This window comes from Ipomoea nil, unplaced genomic scaffold (genome assembly GCF_001879475.1).
Source record: "Ipomoea nil cultivar Tokyo-kokei standard unplaced genomic scaffold, Asagao_1.1 scaffold1568, whole genome shotgun sequence".
Classification (NCBI taxonomy): Eukaryota; Viridiplantae; Streptophyta; class Magnoliopsida; order Solanales; family Convolvulaceae; genus Ipomoea; species Ipomoea nil.
The window spans coordinates 538,446-553,231 of record NW_017617996.1 but is presented as its reverse complement, the minus strand read 5'-3'; the positions used below and the strand labels follow the sequence as shown (position 1 = coordinate 553,231).

At 33.6% G+C, this 14,786-nt stretch overlaps 1 protein-coding gene across 1 annotated transcript; it reads right to left on the bottom strand.

Moving 5' to 3' along the window:
• Positions 1-485: 485 nt before the first annotated feature.
• Positions 486-917, bottom strand: LOC109189886 (zinc finger protein 1-like). Its single transcript, XM_019340508.1, has one exon. The coding sequence runs from the start codon at positions 915-917 to the stop codon at positions 486-488; it is 432 nt and encodes a 143-aa protein (XP_019196053.1).
• Positions 918-14,786: the final 13,869 nt, after the last annotated feature.

Below are 14,786 nucleotides of genomic sequence, written 5' to 3'. Positions count from 1 at the left end.
TGAGTTTATGTCTTTAGAATGTGCTTCATTAATTAAATCTGTCCAACTTCCAGACATAATATATAACTATATAAATGACTATCACAAAAAATAGAATGTTAGAATCTTTAATTTTACGGGAAGCTCAATAAAATAAAAATATATTACTCCCTAAAATAAAATATAAGATTTCCTTGTCCCAGGGAATTCAAAACATAAAATAAAAAATTGAAAGAATTAAAAAAAGAAAAAAAAACTATATTAAAGCTTTAAACTCAAATCAATCCCTGAAGCATCTTCTTGATCTTGTCCCTTATCCTCATCTCCCAATAAAGGATTATTTTTACCTTCATTTTTTGAATCATCTGCAGAAGTATGATTATCGTCAACTTTAATTGTAGAACCAAGCTGACCCTTATTGATCTCTAGTTTAAACGAATTTGCAACGAAATCTGTCGTCCCAAAAGCGATGCCGCCATTATTTCCTTGAATACTCTCCGGCCGTTTTAGCAGCGATCTCGGCGACCACTTCTCGTTGCGGAAGCGAGAGTAGTTAGATTCTCCGCCAAAACCGAGGGATGGTGATAGGAAGACGGCAGCCGATGAATAGCAGACGAGTAATTGGGCATTACGCCGAGCGATCGATTGCCAAAAGAGTTATAGAACGGCAAATGCGACGAAAATGTCGAGTAGGGGTGGTAGTAACGGTGGTAGTGCGGGTTCACGTACGGCGGCACCGTGTCCAACAACCATTGCCGCCGTTTCGTCAAGGCACGCTCTTGTTTATGCGCGTTCTGGTGGCCCCCGAGAGCTTGGGAAGTCGAGAACTCTCTTTTACAGAAATTGCAAGAGAAGATTATCTCAGACTCGAAATCTTGACGTTCAGCAGGTTCTCCCTTGTTCGGGGAGTTGCTATGCGGGGGAGAAGAAGTAGTCATGGCTCTAATCCAAAGGAGATGTGGATCGAGATGACAGGAGTCTGGAATGGACTAGGTGTTTAAATAGGGGATGAAATAAATCCTCCAAAAATGACCACTTATGGAAACAATGCATATTTTTAGACAACATTAAACCTTCATATATTCATATCAAATTATATTGGGAGATGATCAAGTTTGCAAAAGGCTAAATATCTTCCAGATATTACAAAGTTTTAATATGATTAGTATCTGCAACATTAACTCATCACGTGCTATTTCAGGTTTATTTAGTTCAATTTATATAATTTTCCATGTATGAGTTCAGTATATGATCTCAAGAAATATAAGTAATTAGTGATCTGAGTTGTTTCTTCTCTTCTCCTTTAGTAATTTTTGTTTTTGTTTTTGTTTTTTTTTTTTTTGGGGTTTGATATATGTATTTTGTACTGAATATTATACCATTTGACCTATACTATGTGTAATTACTTTTAATTTCATATTTATTAATTACTTGTAAATTGACAATCTTGTTATAATTTAATTAAAAGAAATTCATACAATAATATTTATCGGCACAAATTTCATTATTTGTCTTGTATAGTTGGATACAATCATGCATATTATATCTGGTTGTTCAATATAGTGTGGATAGCACCCAATACAACTTAATAGCATACATTTTTGTATTTTGTTCAAAAAATCAATATCAATCAACAATTTAGAGAAATCTCTTAAGTAAATAAAGAGAAAATACGTAAAATAGTCGTTCAACTATGTTATAATTCTCAAATTGGTAATCAATTACCAATTGACCAAAAATTCTTCATCAACTATGTAAAAATTTACTCAATTTAGTCTTTAGTGTACGTAACGGGGGACTAAAATGAGTAAGTTTTGCATATTTGAAGAACCATTTTTGACGAATTGATAGTAAATGACGAATTTGAGAATTATAAAATTGTTAATGGTTCCTTTTAAATATTAGGTCCTAAATAAATTCACATCATAAAATACAAAAGTTGGTGCAGTGGTGGGATATATTTGATGCAATAATATTATGGATCAATCTATAGAGACGGAAAATTTTCACTAAAATAACCCTATTATTTAATTTGAAGTGACAATATACGATTCATATTTTATTAATAAATAATTTTTGTTAGCACATGCGGGATCGACTAATTCATGATAACTAATAATGAATAAAAGAAATTTTATTTCTACATCATAGCGTAAAGATTTTGAAAGAAAAAAAAAAAAAATTGTCCCAATAGCTTTATCCCAATATTATTGTTCTTTTTTGTTTTTGAGTTCTACCGACTCTTGTTACCATGTAGTATCTATTCATAAATACTTTCTTAAAGTACTGAAGCACAAAGAATCAATATCATACCCACTGGAGATCAAATTCATAACCTCCTATTTGGAAGAGCCAATTCTTTGTTTAAAAAAAAAAAAGTGTTAATCATTAGTTGGGAAATGATAGAAAATTAAGATAATAGAGATGGAGATGTTTATAAAAACAGAGATTATTTTGAGTAAGTATTGGGAGATTAATTGTACATTATTCTAGGTGATTAATTGTACATTATTCTAGGTGGAAAATGGCAGTCTTAATGAAGATTTCTATCACCAACAACTGATGAATCAATCATGGATTTAATTGTTTGGCCCGCATGGGTAGCTCAACTGGTCATAGAGGTGAAACTTTGGAAGAATGACCAGGGATCGAGTCTCACCAGCGGCAGTGTGGGAGCAACCTCTCAAAGTGAGGAGCTCTGTCGGGCTGGGGTGTGGGGGGGCCACCGGTCTAGCCTTTATGGTTCATGTTCAGTTGAGTCACCATGATTTACATCCTCCCAAAGTGAGGGGGGCTCCTTGTGTGCAGTGAGCACCGGTCTAGCCTCTATGGTTCATGTTCAGTTGAGTCACCATGATTTACATCCTCCCAAATGCTCTGTCGGGCTGGTCTAGCCTTTATGGTGGTTCATGTTCAGTTGAGTGCACCGGTCTAGCCTCTATGGTTCATGTTCAGTTGAGTCACCATGATTTACATCCTCCCAAATGCTCTGTCGGGCTGGGGTGTGGGGGGCCCACCGGTCTAGCCTTTATGGTTCATGTTCAGTTGAGTCACCATGATTTACATCCTCCCAAATGCTCTGTCGGATGATTTACATCCTCCCAAATGCTCTGTCGGGCCGGGGTGTGGGGGGCCCACCGGTCTAGCCTTTATGGATGCTCTGTCGGGCCGGGGTGTGGGGGGTCCACCGGTCTAGCCTTTATGGTTCATGTTCAGTTGAGTCACCATGATTTACATCCTCCTAAATGCTCTGTCGGACCGGGGTGTGGGATGATTTACATCCTCCCAAATGCTCTGTCGGGTCGGGGTGTGGGGGGCCCTTAGGGTTGGGGTTCAGCCTTTTGGAAGAATGGATTTAATTGTTTGGGAAGAATGATATATGGATTTAATTGTGTATTTATGATGTCATGAAGTTCCAACAAATTTTAACTCTCATCACCCCTAATATCTCAGTAATTTTGGGTGTCTGTATCCTTAGTTTCCTTGTACGGAGTATTTTAATTACATTACTAATTAATCTTAATTACATAAAATAATTATAATTTATAATTTATAATTTATAATTTATAATTCTAATAGCTTAGAATCTTAGACCGGCAATTTCGCGTGACATAATAATGTTTGTTATCCTGAGGAACTGTTACTGACCAGACCTCGCTGCAAAGAGCCAAGCAAATAAATAATCAGTGTGTATAGTATACACCTTCTATCTTACCTTGAAATCGGTACCGATCTGACTCTGTGGAGTTGGGATGAGTATCCCAAGCAAGACCACTTGGAGTGCATTTAACTAAGATTCCTAGTCTCAACCCGATCTTATTACAGAGTGGCCAATCAGGAATATCGTAACACGTGAACTCCACAACACAGCCGCTCGAGCTCGCCAGCTGCATACGTCACACGTGTCAAACATGCTGAGAGCACGACATGTGCCCCTCTCAATTCATCATATAAATAGCGCATTAATTACGAAGAGGGGGACTCTTGGCAATTCTACCTAACCTTAAGAAGCTCGAAACGCTCCGACCCACTGTCACCTCTTCTCGAGCTCAACTACTGAAACCAATAAATAGACTTGTACAATCCACACTTTTCTATGTACCCTGGTGTATTGACTCCGATGTATTTACTAGGGCTGGGCATTTCGGTTCGCGTTCCAAGCCGGAAGCCGGATCGAGCTGGTTCGGTTCGGTCTCAAACCGAAGTACCGAACCAAAAAACCGATCAATTTTTTTTATATTTAAATAATAATAGATATATAATATATTAAATGTCCACAATAAGGTTTGAACCCTTATTCATTTAAATGTAAAGCAAGAACTTTACTCATTAAGCTATAACCACATTTATGTCTATATTTACATTTCTATGCTAATAAAGGTATACATCTTTCATTAAATGTTGTACACTTCAATTATAATGGACAAAATTATCCCTACTACATTCTTGTTAGACAAAAGTACCCTTACACCGTTATAACACCGTTATTATTTAATTCTAACTTTCATAACTCTATCATTATTATCATACACATATATCTTTTTCCTATTCTCTAATTATCATTTTATTAAAATCATTATATAATTACTTTAATTATTGATTATATTTTAATTAAATTTCTTTGCATGGTAAATCATATGTGTGTATATATATAGGTGCGCACACACACCAATATATGTGACCGGGTACTAGATTAGTATTATAAATATTTTATTTATTTATTGTAAAAACAAAGTATAAATTATATCAAAATTGTTTACATTATTAATAAAATAATATAAATTTTGTTCATCTCTATAGTTTTCAAATACGATGATTAAAATTTACTACTTCAAGGAATTCTGAAATATAATTTGATCTATAACTTGTAATTGTTTGCATTTATCAATTTTTTAATGTTGGGCATAAATTTTCACGCACCGCGCGTACAAAATGGTAGTATTATATATAAATATTATAATAATTAATAATCTCAACTCCTCAAGTCCTCAGACCTCAACTCTAAGTCGTAAGTCTCAACTAACATTTGGTGATTTAATAATTCTAATTTTTCAAATATTAACGATATAAATAGATGATTCTTCATCTCGTCATCAACAAAACACATCAAGTGGCACTCCAAGTGAGCCAACTGAACAATCAATCAGACAAAAAAACAAACGTTCAAATAGTGAACTTTCACCAAAACCGAAACAAATACTGAACCGAAACCGAAACCGAATCGAACCGAACTTTTTCAAACCGAACCAAACTCTATTGTTAAACTGAATTGTTTAATTTTTTTTTTTAAAACCAAAACAGAAATCGAAAAAAAACCGAAATGCCTAGCCATAGTATTTACCACACCAATGGACAGTTAAAAAAAAAAAACAATATTATGTTTTTTCCATTTCAAATTTAATCTTTTAAACTAGCGTACATCTTAAAAGTGTAAATAAATAATACAAACATGCAATAAATTATTGATTAATTAATCAACTAATAAATTAAAAGAATATGCCTCAACAGTGATAACTAGTAATGAATATACAATTATATATATATATATATATATATATATATATATATATATATTTGTATAATATCCGATATCATATTTCATTACCATGATGTTACACTTGGTCCTCAAACCTATTGCCGAATAAGTCAATAGTTATGCCATGGACCTGGGTCCACCTTGTAAGGTGGACCCGGATCCAAAATGACGAAGTTTGTGTGTGTGAAAACTTAAAATAACGATGTTGTTAGTGGTACCATTTCCGCAGCCATTTAAAAAAAATTATTGAAAACAATTCAACGAGTTAATATTCTGTTCTGTAATTGTGAATATAGAGTTCTTTAATTGTGACTATAGAGTTATGAAATTGTGAATATAGAGTTATGAAATTGTGAATATAGAGTTTTGTAGTTGTGAATATAGAGTTCTGTAATTGTGAATATTGAGTTTTGCACTTTTGTATATTGAGATCTAAAATTGTGAATATAGAGTAGTCAAAAATTGTGAATATAGAGTTCTGCAATTGTGAATATTGAGTTCTGTAATTTTGTATATCTACATCTACATCTACAATCTATCTTCAATTCTAATAAGAACCAATAATGTTACGCACTTACGCCCTTAACTGGAAAAAAAAATGTCGGGTAGTATTGTTTCTTAAAATAAATGGTTTATATTATTTTGATTTTAGTAATTTTAATGATTTTCCTTATTTACCCTCTATTATATTATTTTCTTCCCATAAATAACCTAAATTCCGTTAGTATACAAACTTTAGTAACATAATATTCTGTTAACTATTTATTATTTTTAACTTACTCATTATTAATTTATATAAGAATTACCTTAAGTTCGAACCCCATCCCAATTAGAGTTGGAATAATTGTTAAACATATACTACAAATATGTTCAAATGTATTGAAAAATATATTATATAAAATTTAACATAAACTTTGGTCAAATAATTAGTCCGATTAAATACATAACATTGAAAGTTAAGCATCAAAGATTATAAATCAAGAAATTTGCATTTAAAAAAAAAAAAAAACAAATTTATGTTAAGTTTTTTTTTTTTTCGTTTAATTAATCTTTTGTTGATTATTTAGATCAGAACAAAACTTAATATTTCAATTATATTTTTGCATTATTGGTATGATTTAGGTCGTTATGGTATTAATACTTTTGTATGCATGTATTTTTATAGTGGTACAATTGTACATTACTTTACACTTATTATACTACTATTTTTTTATCAGACAAAATTGTTCTTACATCATTGTCAGACCTGCGTGACCTAACTACAAAGTTGTTGATCATAAATACAATTACACCTGGAATCTAAAACGGTAAGATCATTTTCCAAAGAATTGACAATGTTGACATCCAGCTAGCTCCAATTGAACAAGTTTACATACCAGAATTTTATCAATACATGAAAACTTCAAAAAAAATTGTAAGTTAATTTTTACCAAATATCAATAGGTACTTGTAAGATAAAGAGTTAATAGTAAAACTAAGATCCCATCATATACACAACAAGGCAAATCTAAAGCTTCATACACCATAATCCCATTGCACGACAAATCCATCTATGCTACCACCAGTAACCCAATTGCACATGACACACTACCAATAAAAAAAAAAAAAAAAGATGACATGTACTGAAGATGAAGACAATGCCAATGCTACCCAAAAGAGAATTAAGAAGAATTAGAGAAATTTAAACCAAAAGTAATATTTATTTAGACTATCGTTTTTAGACTAGCGTTATTACAAAGTTGCAAACATTTATTTTAGTGACAATATAATCAATCTCCCATATATTATCTTGTATTTGTATATTTTAAATTACCGATTTAAATAAACAAATTCAATATTTATTTGCCTATGCATGAACATCTCTGATATAATATGGCATTGATATATACTTTGAAATACTTATTTAAAAATAATCATTGGGCATTATTACATTCGCGCAAAGCGCATAAAAGAACTAGTTGAGATCTAAAATTGTGAATATTTGATTCAAAAATTGTGAATATAGAGTTCAAAAATTGTGAATATAACTCGGGTCCACCTTGCAAGGTAAACCCGGGTCCACAGCATAATTTGCCTGAATAAGTTGTAGTTTATGTTGGTGAGTTGGTGTATCTATACATCCATGATAAATCAAATATTTTTCTTTTATTATAAATAAAATTTATACTCTCTGAATTTTGGTTATAAACATCACAAGGACAAAAAATAAAAATTTTGAACTAGATAATCTTTTCGCATACTATGCAGTAAATAATATTGGCATAATGTTGTACCTTGATTTTGTATGAATTTAATTTTATTCCTTTGAATATTTGTTTTAAAAGTTATTACACATTGTAGGTATTGGTATTAACATCTTGAAAGATAAAATTAATTTAATAAAATTTTGATTTGGTCACGTTGAGAGATTTTTATTAACGAATTTATTGCATTTGCAAACACACGAATTCAAACTCTTAATTTTATGCTTAAGCGAACTCTAAGCTAACTCAGCTCATACAAAAGTAAGAAGTTTGGAAGGCAAATAAAAGTAGAGGGAGAAAGAATTAAAGTGATAACAGAAGTTGTCACCTAAACTATCGATTTTGGTCACTATTGAAATTAGTGACCAATTTTTGAAGTCGTCACATGTCGTCACTATATCCTTCGTCACTATTGTAGTAGTGACGACTTTTGAAAAGTTGTCACAATTACTAAGACTTTTGTGATAATGTTTACGTACACTAAAAGTAGTATTTGAGTGATATCAATAGTCGTCACAATAAATGTACATTTGGTGACGAAATATGTTATTACAAAAAATTGATCTAGTGACAACTAATAGGATTGTTTCAACTCTTGAAAAAGAGTTAATACCAGCCAAGGTCCCTCGAGTATAGTGGTTCCACCCCCTATGGTCCTAAACTTTCAAATCAACCATTTGTAATCCTCTAAGTTTTGAAATTGACCTGCAATAGTCATTCCGTTAGTAAGTTTCGTTTCAGCCGTCAAATGTAAGGATATAAATGACTTTTCACGTTTTGTTCATCCAAATGAATTCATTTGCTCCGATCCACTTCTTAATGATTCATATATACGCACACAGACAACTCCCCGGAGAATCAAGATTCAGGCTAGCTAAGCTAGGTAGACATGGCCGCTGCCGTCACACCCAAATCAATCATTCCCCACGGATCCCCGTGTCCTAGATTTCCGGGCGCTACCGCCTTCTCCGATTGCGTCTGGACGGCGTTCCTGCGTCGCCAACGACGAGTTTCTCACCCACTTCCTAGAAAGCTCCTTCAAAGTCCCCAACCTTGTTCTCCAAAACCGCGTTTCCCTCGCTAGATACTGGTCCAGAGCCCGCCGAAGCTCGACTTCCGGTCGTTGGAAACAATGGACAGAAATTCCACACTCGAGATTCTCGACTCGGTTGCCAGGATCGGGTGCTTCGAGGTCGTCAACCACGGAGTTCCCAGTGATCTGATCCAGTCCGTGCTTTCCGCCGGTGGCACGGTTTTTAGGATCCCACAGGAGATGAAAGCGACGGCGACGATGTCGCCGGAGAAGCTCTGGGGTTTCAAGGAGGTTCACGAGGATGACGACTGGCCGAAAGCGGGGAAAAGCTGTCCAGTGAAGTGGGATACATTTATGGAAAAATCCTCCAATTGTTGGAGAAGAAGATGAGCAATAGATCAAGCCCATTACTATTCCAACAAGAACATAAACATGAAGAAGAAGAAGAAGGTTCAAGAAGCTCCAGCGTCTGCTATCTGCACAAACAATGGCGGAATGGAGATGGAAACATTTGGGTGAGCAAAACGTGAAAAGTTATTTATGCCCTTACATTTGACGTCTGAAACAGAGTTTACTAACGGAAAGACTATTACATGTCAATTTCAAAACTTAGAGAATCACGGAGGGTTGATTTGAAAGTTTAGTACCATAGGTGGCGAAACCACTATACTCGAGGGAGTTTGGTTGGTATTAACCCCTTGAAAAAAATAGGAGAAGTTTTTTATTTTTATTTTTTTTATTTTTATTTTTTTTTTCTTTAAAAGTGCAGGAACGGAGAGATAGGAAGAAGTGATGATTTTTTTTTTTCTTTTGCAAGAAGGATTGGCCAAGGTAGGGAATTGAAAAAAAAAAGGAAAATAATTATATTGGCCATCATCCTTCCGGACCTTGCTTAATTAACTTATAGTAATTTAATGGGAGAATATTTTAAGTCGTACTCCTAATCAAATTAATTATAAAAGTTCCTATCATATATATATATATATATATATATATATATATATATATATATATATATATATATATATATATATATATATATATATATATATATATATATATAGGGTCCGGATCAGGTGAGGACCTAATCTTAGGTGAGGACGTGAGGACTAATCTAGACCATTAAATCAGAATGATGTATGATTGAGATTAAAAGAAGCAAATCACACGGATTAAGAAAACAAATCCCTTTAAAATATTAAAATATATAAATTTAGGGTAAATCAGTCTTATTAAAAGATGTGCATTCCTATACAAAATGTTGTGCATTCCTATACTGAGTGTTGTGCATCAATAACTTCATTGTTGTGCATTCAAACCCCGCCAAAAAATCATACAGTGAACATCCAATGTTCTATGATGCATTGAACTATGCGCTATAATGCACAACTCCCTAGCCTATAGTGCACAACTTACAACACTAGGTTGCACAATCAGCACACACGAATGCACAATCGTACTACCCAGGCATTTATACATATACACGACAATCCAAATATAGACAATATTATACTCAAAAGAACAAGCGAAAAAAATAAAAAATACTGATTAGTTTGCATGGGCGAACACTCAATCAATGATGAAGAAATCGCGGCTCCAAATTGCAACGGTGATGATCCAAGAAAATAGGAAACCAATTTGGCCAAAGATTATACATGCATTCACACTTAAAAAAATAGAAAAAGACACTATTATCCCACTTTAACAAAAAAGATCAATCCATGTCATCTCAAGAACTCAAATCTGGACCATCCAAATAAAAAAACAAACGCATAAGATTAGTCCTCACGTCCTCACCTAAGATTAGGTCCTCACCTGATCCGGATTATATATATATATATATATATATATATATATATATATATATATATATATATATATATATATACTACACGACACACACATATATACTTAGTTATACTATATATATTTTTTACTTACATACAAATAATATATGTACATACGTTAGCATATATAATACATAAGTATGAAAAATATACATATACAATTATATGACCCAAAATAATATGTACACATTTTATATTAAAATAATTATTTTGTATTTCAAAATAATACACACATACTTATAATCAAAATTATAATTATACATACTTTATTATATATTTATTTATAACAACAATAATAATAGGATAAAGATGATGTGATTTTAATTTTAAAAGGCTTGATCACAGAGGAAAGGGGTGATCAATCGGAAAAAGAGAAGAATTTAGAAAGGCTAGAAAAATCGGGCATCACACTCCTTCATAGTAATCTTCCATTGTTGTTTTTCATGATGGCAGAATGCCTAAGGATCCCATCACGACAAAATGAACCACAAAAAACCATACAAAATTCATCAGTTATTCAAATGATTTAAGAGTAATAATTCAGTTAATTTGATTAATTTTGATTCAAATTAATTGAATTTTTATTTTGAGAAATTGTTATCTAATCAACCAAAATAAATTATACTTTAACTAATTCGATTAATTCATCCAAATAACCAATTTTTTATTATATATAATTTATTTTATATTATATATTTGATACAACCATATTGTAAAAATTGTACTACTATACGTTACATTGGATATCTCTTAATGTACAAATAGTAGACTAATGTTGTTAGGATAGTCATTCGATTAATTTGATTAATTTTGAATCAAACTTTGGGATGAAGACGCCATATTGATAGCAGAACAAGCAATTCATAGGAATTGATGTGACAAATTAATAAAATAAGTGATAGTGAACTTATTTGTCACAAAAAAAGTTTTAAAATGTGTGATTACAAAATGTATTTTCACAATAACATTCATTTTAAGAGGCACTAAATAGTTGTATTTTAAGTGACCACAATATTTGTTGGTCCCGAAAGAGTGGCGAGAAGTCTAGGGGGGAGGGGGGGTGAATAGACTTCTCTAACTTTTCAAACTTATTTCCAAAGCACACAAGGCAAATAACACTTTGGTAATTTCAGCTCTAAATAACAAGCATAAGCAAGTTAAACAACTTAGAGTGCACAGCGGAATATATAACGGTAAAGTGTTATGCTTGATTGTGTAGTGCTCAAGAAGAGATTCTAAACATGCAACACATTAGAAACACTTGATATGGATCATAGATGATGTGCGTAATGTTTGGCTTGCATGCGAACGTGGGAACTATCAAACCCAGACAGATAAAGATATGCGATAAATCGTAATCGGGTTAGTTCGCAGTTAGAATAAGCATGCACGAAATATATGCGCAGTAAGTAAATAGAGAGAGAGAGATTATAGTGGTTTGGAGATGGTGTAATTCTCCTACTACAATCTTCTCCTTTCACTTCAAGGAGGAAATTCACTATTCTTCGATCACCAAGATACAATAGTGAATAAGTGTCCACGGACACTTCTCCGAGTGCTTCGCACAAAGCTACACTCCACCAAGGCTTTTCGCAAGCTCCTCTTGTTACTCCGCCTTCCCGAGTACTTCGCACCAAGCTGTACTCCTATACCACGAGAACTACGCGCAAAGCTATACTCAACCAGGGTTTTTCACTCTCTCTAGTTACTCCGCCCTCTTTCTACACTCAGTAGAGAATATTACAAAGAGATAAAAAATTTCTCTCACTCAAACTTGAATTCTTTCGTATATAGCTCAATATATCACTTGATGATTGATTGGATATTCTTCGTTGTTTTTCGTATATAGCTCTTGTTCAAGTGTACTTGTCTTCAAGTCTGCTTGGGCAATTTATAGCCAATGAAAGCTATTTGCCCATTGATCAACTTTCGATCTCGATCGTCCATCTTCGTATGTAGTTGATAAAAAATAAAGTTGTCAACTTGATCTGAAATATTAGGTAGAAGTCTTTTTGCCTTTTGTCAGATGATTTGAATATTTTGCCCGTTGCCGTATCTTGAATTTTGTAGCCTCCAATATTTGAATAAGTTCGGCGCGGCAAGCTTGACATTTCTTGTCATTCATAAATGTTCTGACATATCAAGTTGATCAAATAATTTATCTGATGATTCTTGCTTGAGTATGAAGCAATATCTCTGTGAATCAGCCTCCTTCGAGCGTCACCGGTTCCACCGTAAAAAGATTGATATTCAGATGAAAATTATCACTTATTTTCTCCTTCATGATCCTTGTAGAATAATATATTGGAACCTTCTGTAAAAACTTCATAGTTGTTCATGGTGAGATGCTCTGTTTCGATTTTTGGCTTGGTCCACCTTACATGGTGTGTTTCTTCATCAAGTGCATGGTTCTTGTGAGACTTGTGCATTCATCTTGTTTAGTCTCCTTTTTACTTGGTCTCCAACTTGGTTAGTCTCTTTCTTGCCTAGTCTCCCAAGCTAGCTAGTCTCCTTCTTGGGGTTAGTCTCCCAAGCTAGCTAGTCTCCTTCTTGGGGTTAGTCTCCCAAGTTGGTTAGCCTCCAATACGGTTTACTTAGTCTCCCATACGGTGCTCCTTAGTACCCCATACTGTAAAAATGCTTAACTTGAGATTTAAACTTAGGACCATTTGGCATAGCTTACACACATATCATCCAACTCTTTTAGCATAGTTCTTGGTGATTTCTCTGCATCATAATTTTGTTAAGCCATAATCCCGCTTAACTTCTTCAAATAAATTATGATCTTCCAGACTTGTACACGGGTTGCATGATATGGGTGCACCACACTATGTAAACTTAAACTGACTCAAGTAGAATAAAATTGGGGACTATTTGATTTTTCAAAAATACATTCGGCTCATCAAAATTTACCATTTATTCCTAACAATTTCCCCCTTTTTGATGATGCCGAAACTTATACCCAAGTCATTTTGGCTTTGTCAATTTTTGAAAAATAATTTCTTTTGATTGCTTTTATTTCGACTAGCCAATTGACGGGTTTAACAAAAAAAAAAAAAAAAAAAAAAAAAAAAAAAAAAAAAGACTTAGAGATTTTTAATTGGACAATACTAAACCTATACATGAGACTTTGATCGTGGGGTTTGCATTTTTCTTTTTAGCTTGAATTTTTTTCTTCCCCCTAAATTTTATCTTTATACGTGTAACATATTAAATCTAGGTCTAAATTAAAATCTTGTAACATACTAAACACAATTAAATAAAATAAACTAGCTAATACCCAAAAGAATGATACCAATTTTTATCATGCATATTCAACCCGTTTTAGCTTAGTAAAAATATCGTACCAAAAGATAGAGTGCTAGCTAAATAACTTATACACCAAAAAATTATGAGATGTGCCAAACAACTTTTACCTCTTTCTTAATTTTGCGTTGATGTGAGCCCTCAACTTCTTGAAATCTTTCTCAAGGCCTTTGTGTTGGAATGGTGCTGCAACTTGTCCAGTTACGTAGTTACCGTAACCCTCCCTTATGTTGTCTCCTTTCAACACACTTGCTTCGTGCCAAAAGATGCACTCATCGAATGTATGGCCATCGCTCATTTGTTCACTCCGATGTCCGAACTTGGTTCGAAGCTCTTGTAATTTTTGCATTCTTGTGGCAATTGGCTTCGGCACTGGTGCATTCAGCGTAGGTGGTAACACATCATGAGGGGTTGAGCTAGAACTAGGACAAGTACCTTTGAGATAATCAATCATGCTCACACGGCCTTGTCCACTTCGACCTCTTGGCGTTGTTGTTGGTCAAATGAGTTCCACCAATGGTCCTCTTGGCTGTGATGCTCTCAGTTGTGATGCATATGCATAAGCTTGAGGCATAAAATGACTCGCTAAACCTTCCCCCTTTTCGGCAGCATTAACAAATTTTTGAAAGCTCTCCGAGGAAGTATTTTGTTGTTGTCGAACACCTTCAAGAAGATCCATGTTGATATGAGTTTATTGTAGGAGTCCCTTCATTTGTTGCTCCAATAACTTGAGTCTTGAAATTGTCTCGGACCCCAACTTGTCCATTTCAACAAATAATTTCAATACTTCATTTTTCAACTCCTCCTTTGCCGTATCAATTTCATTCTTCAATAGTCCTTGC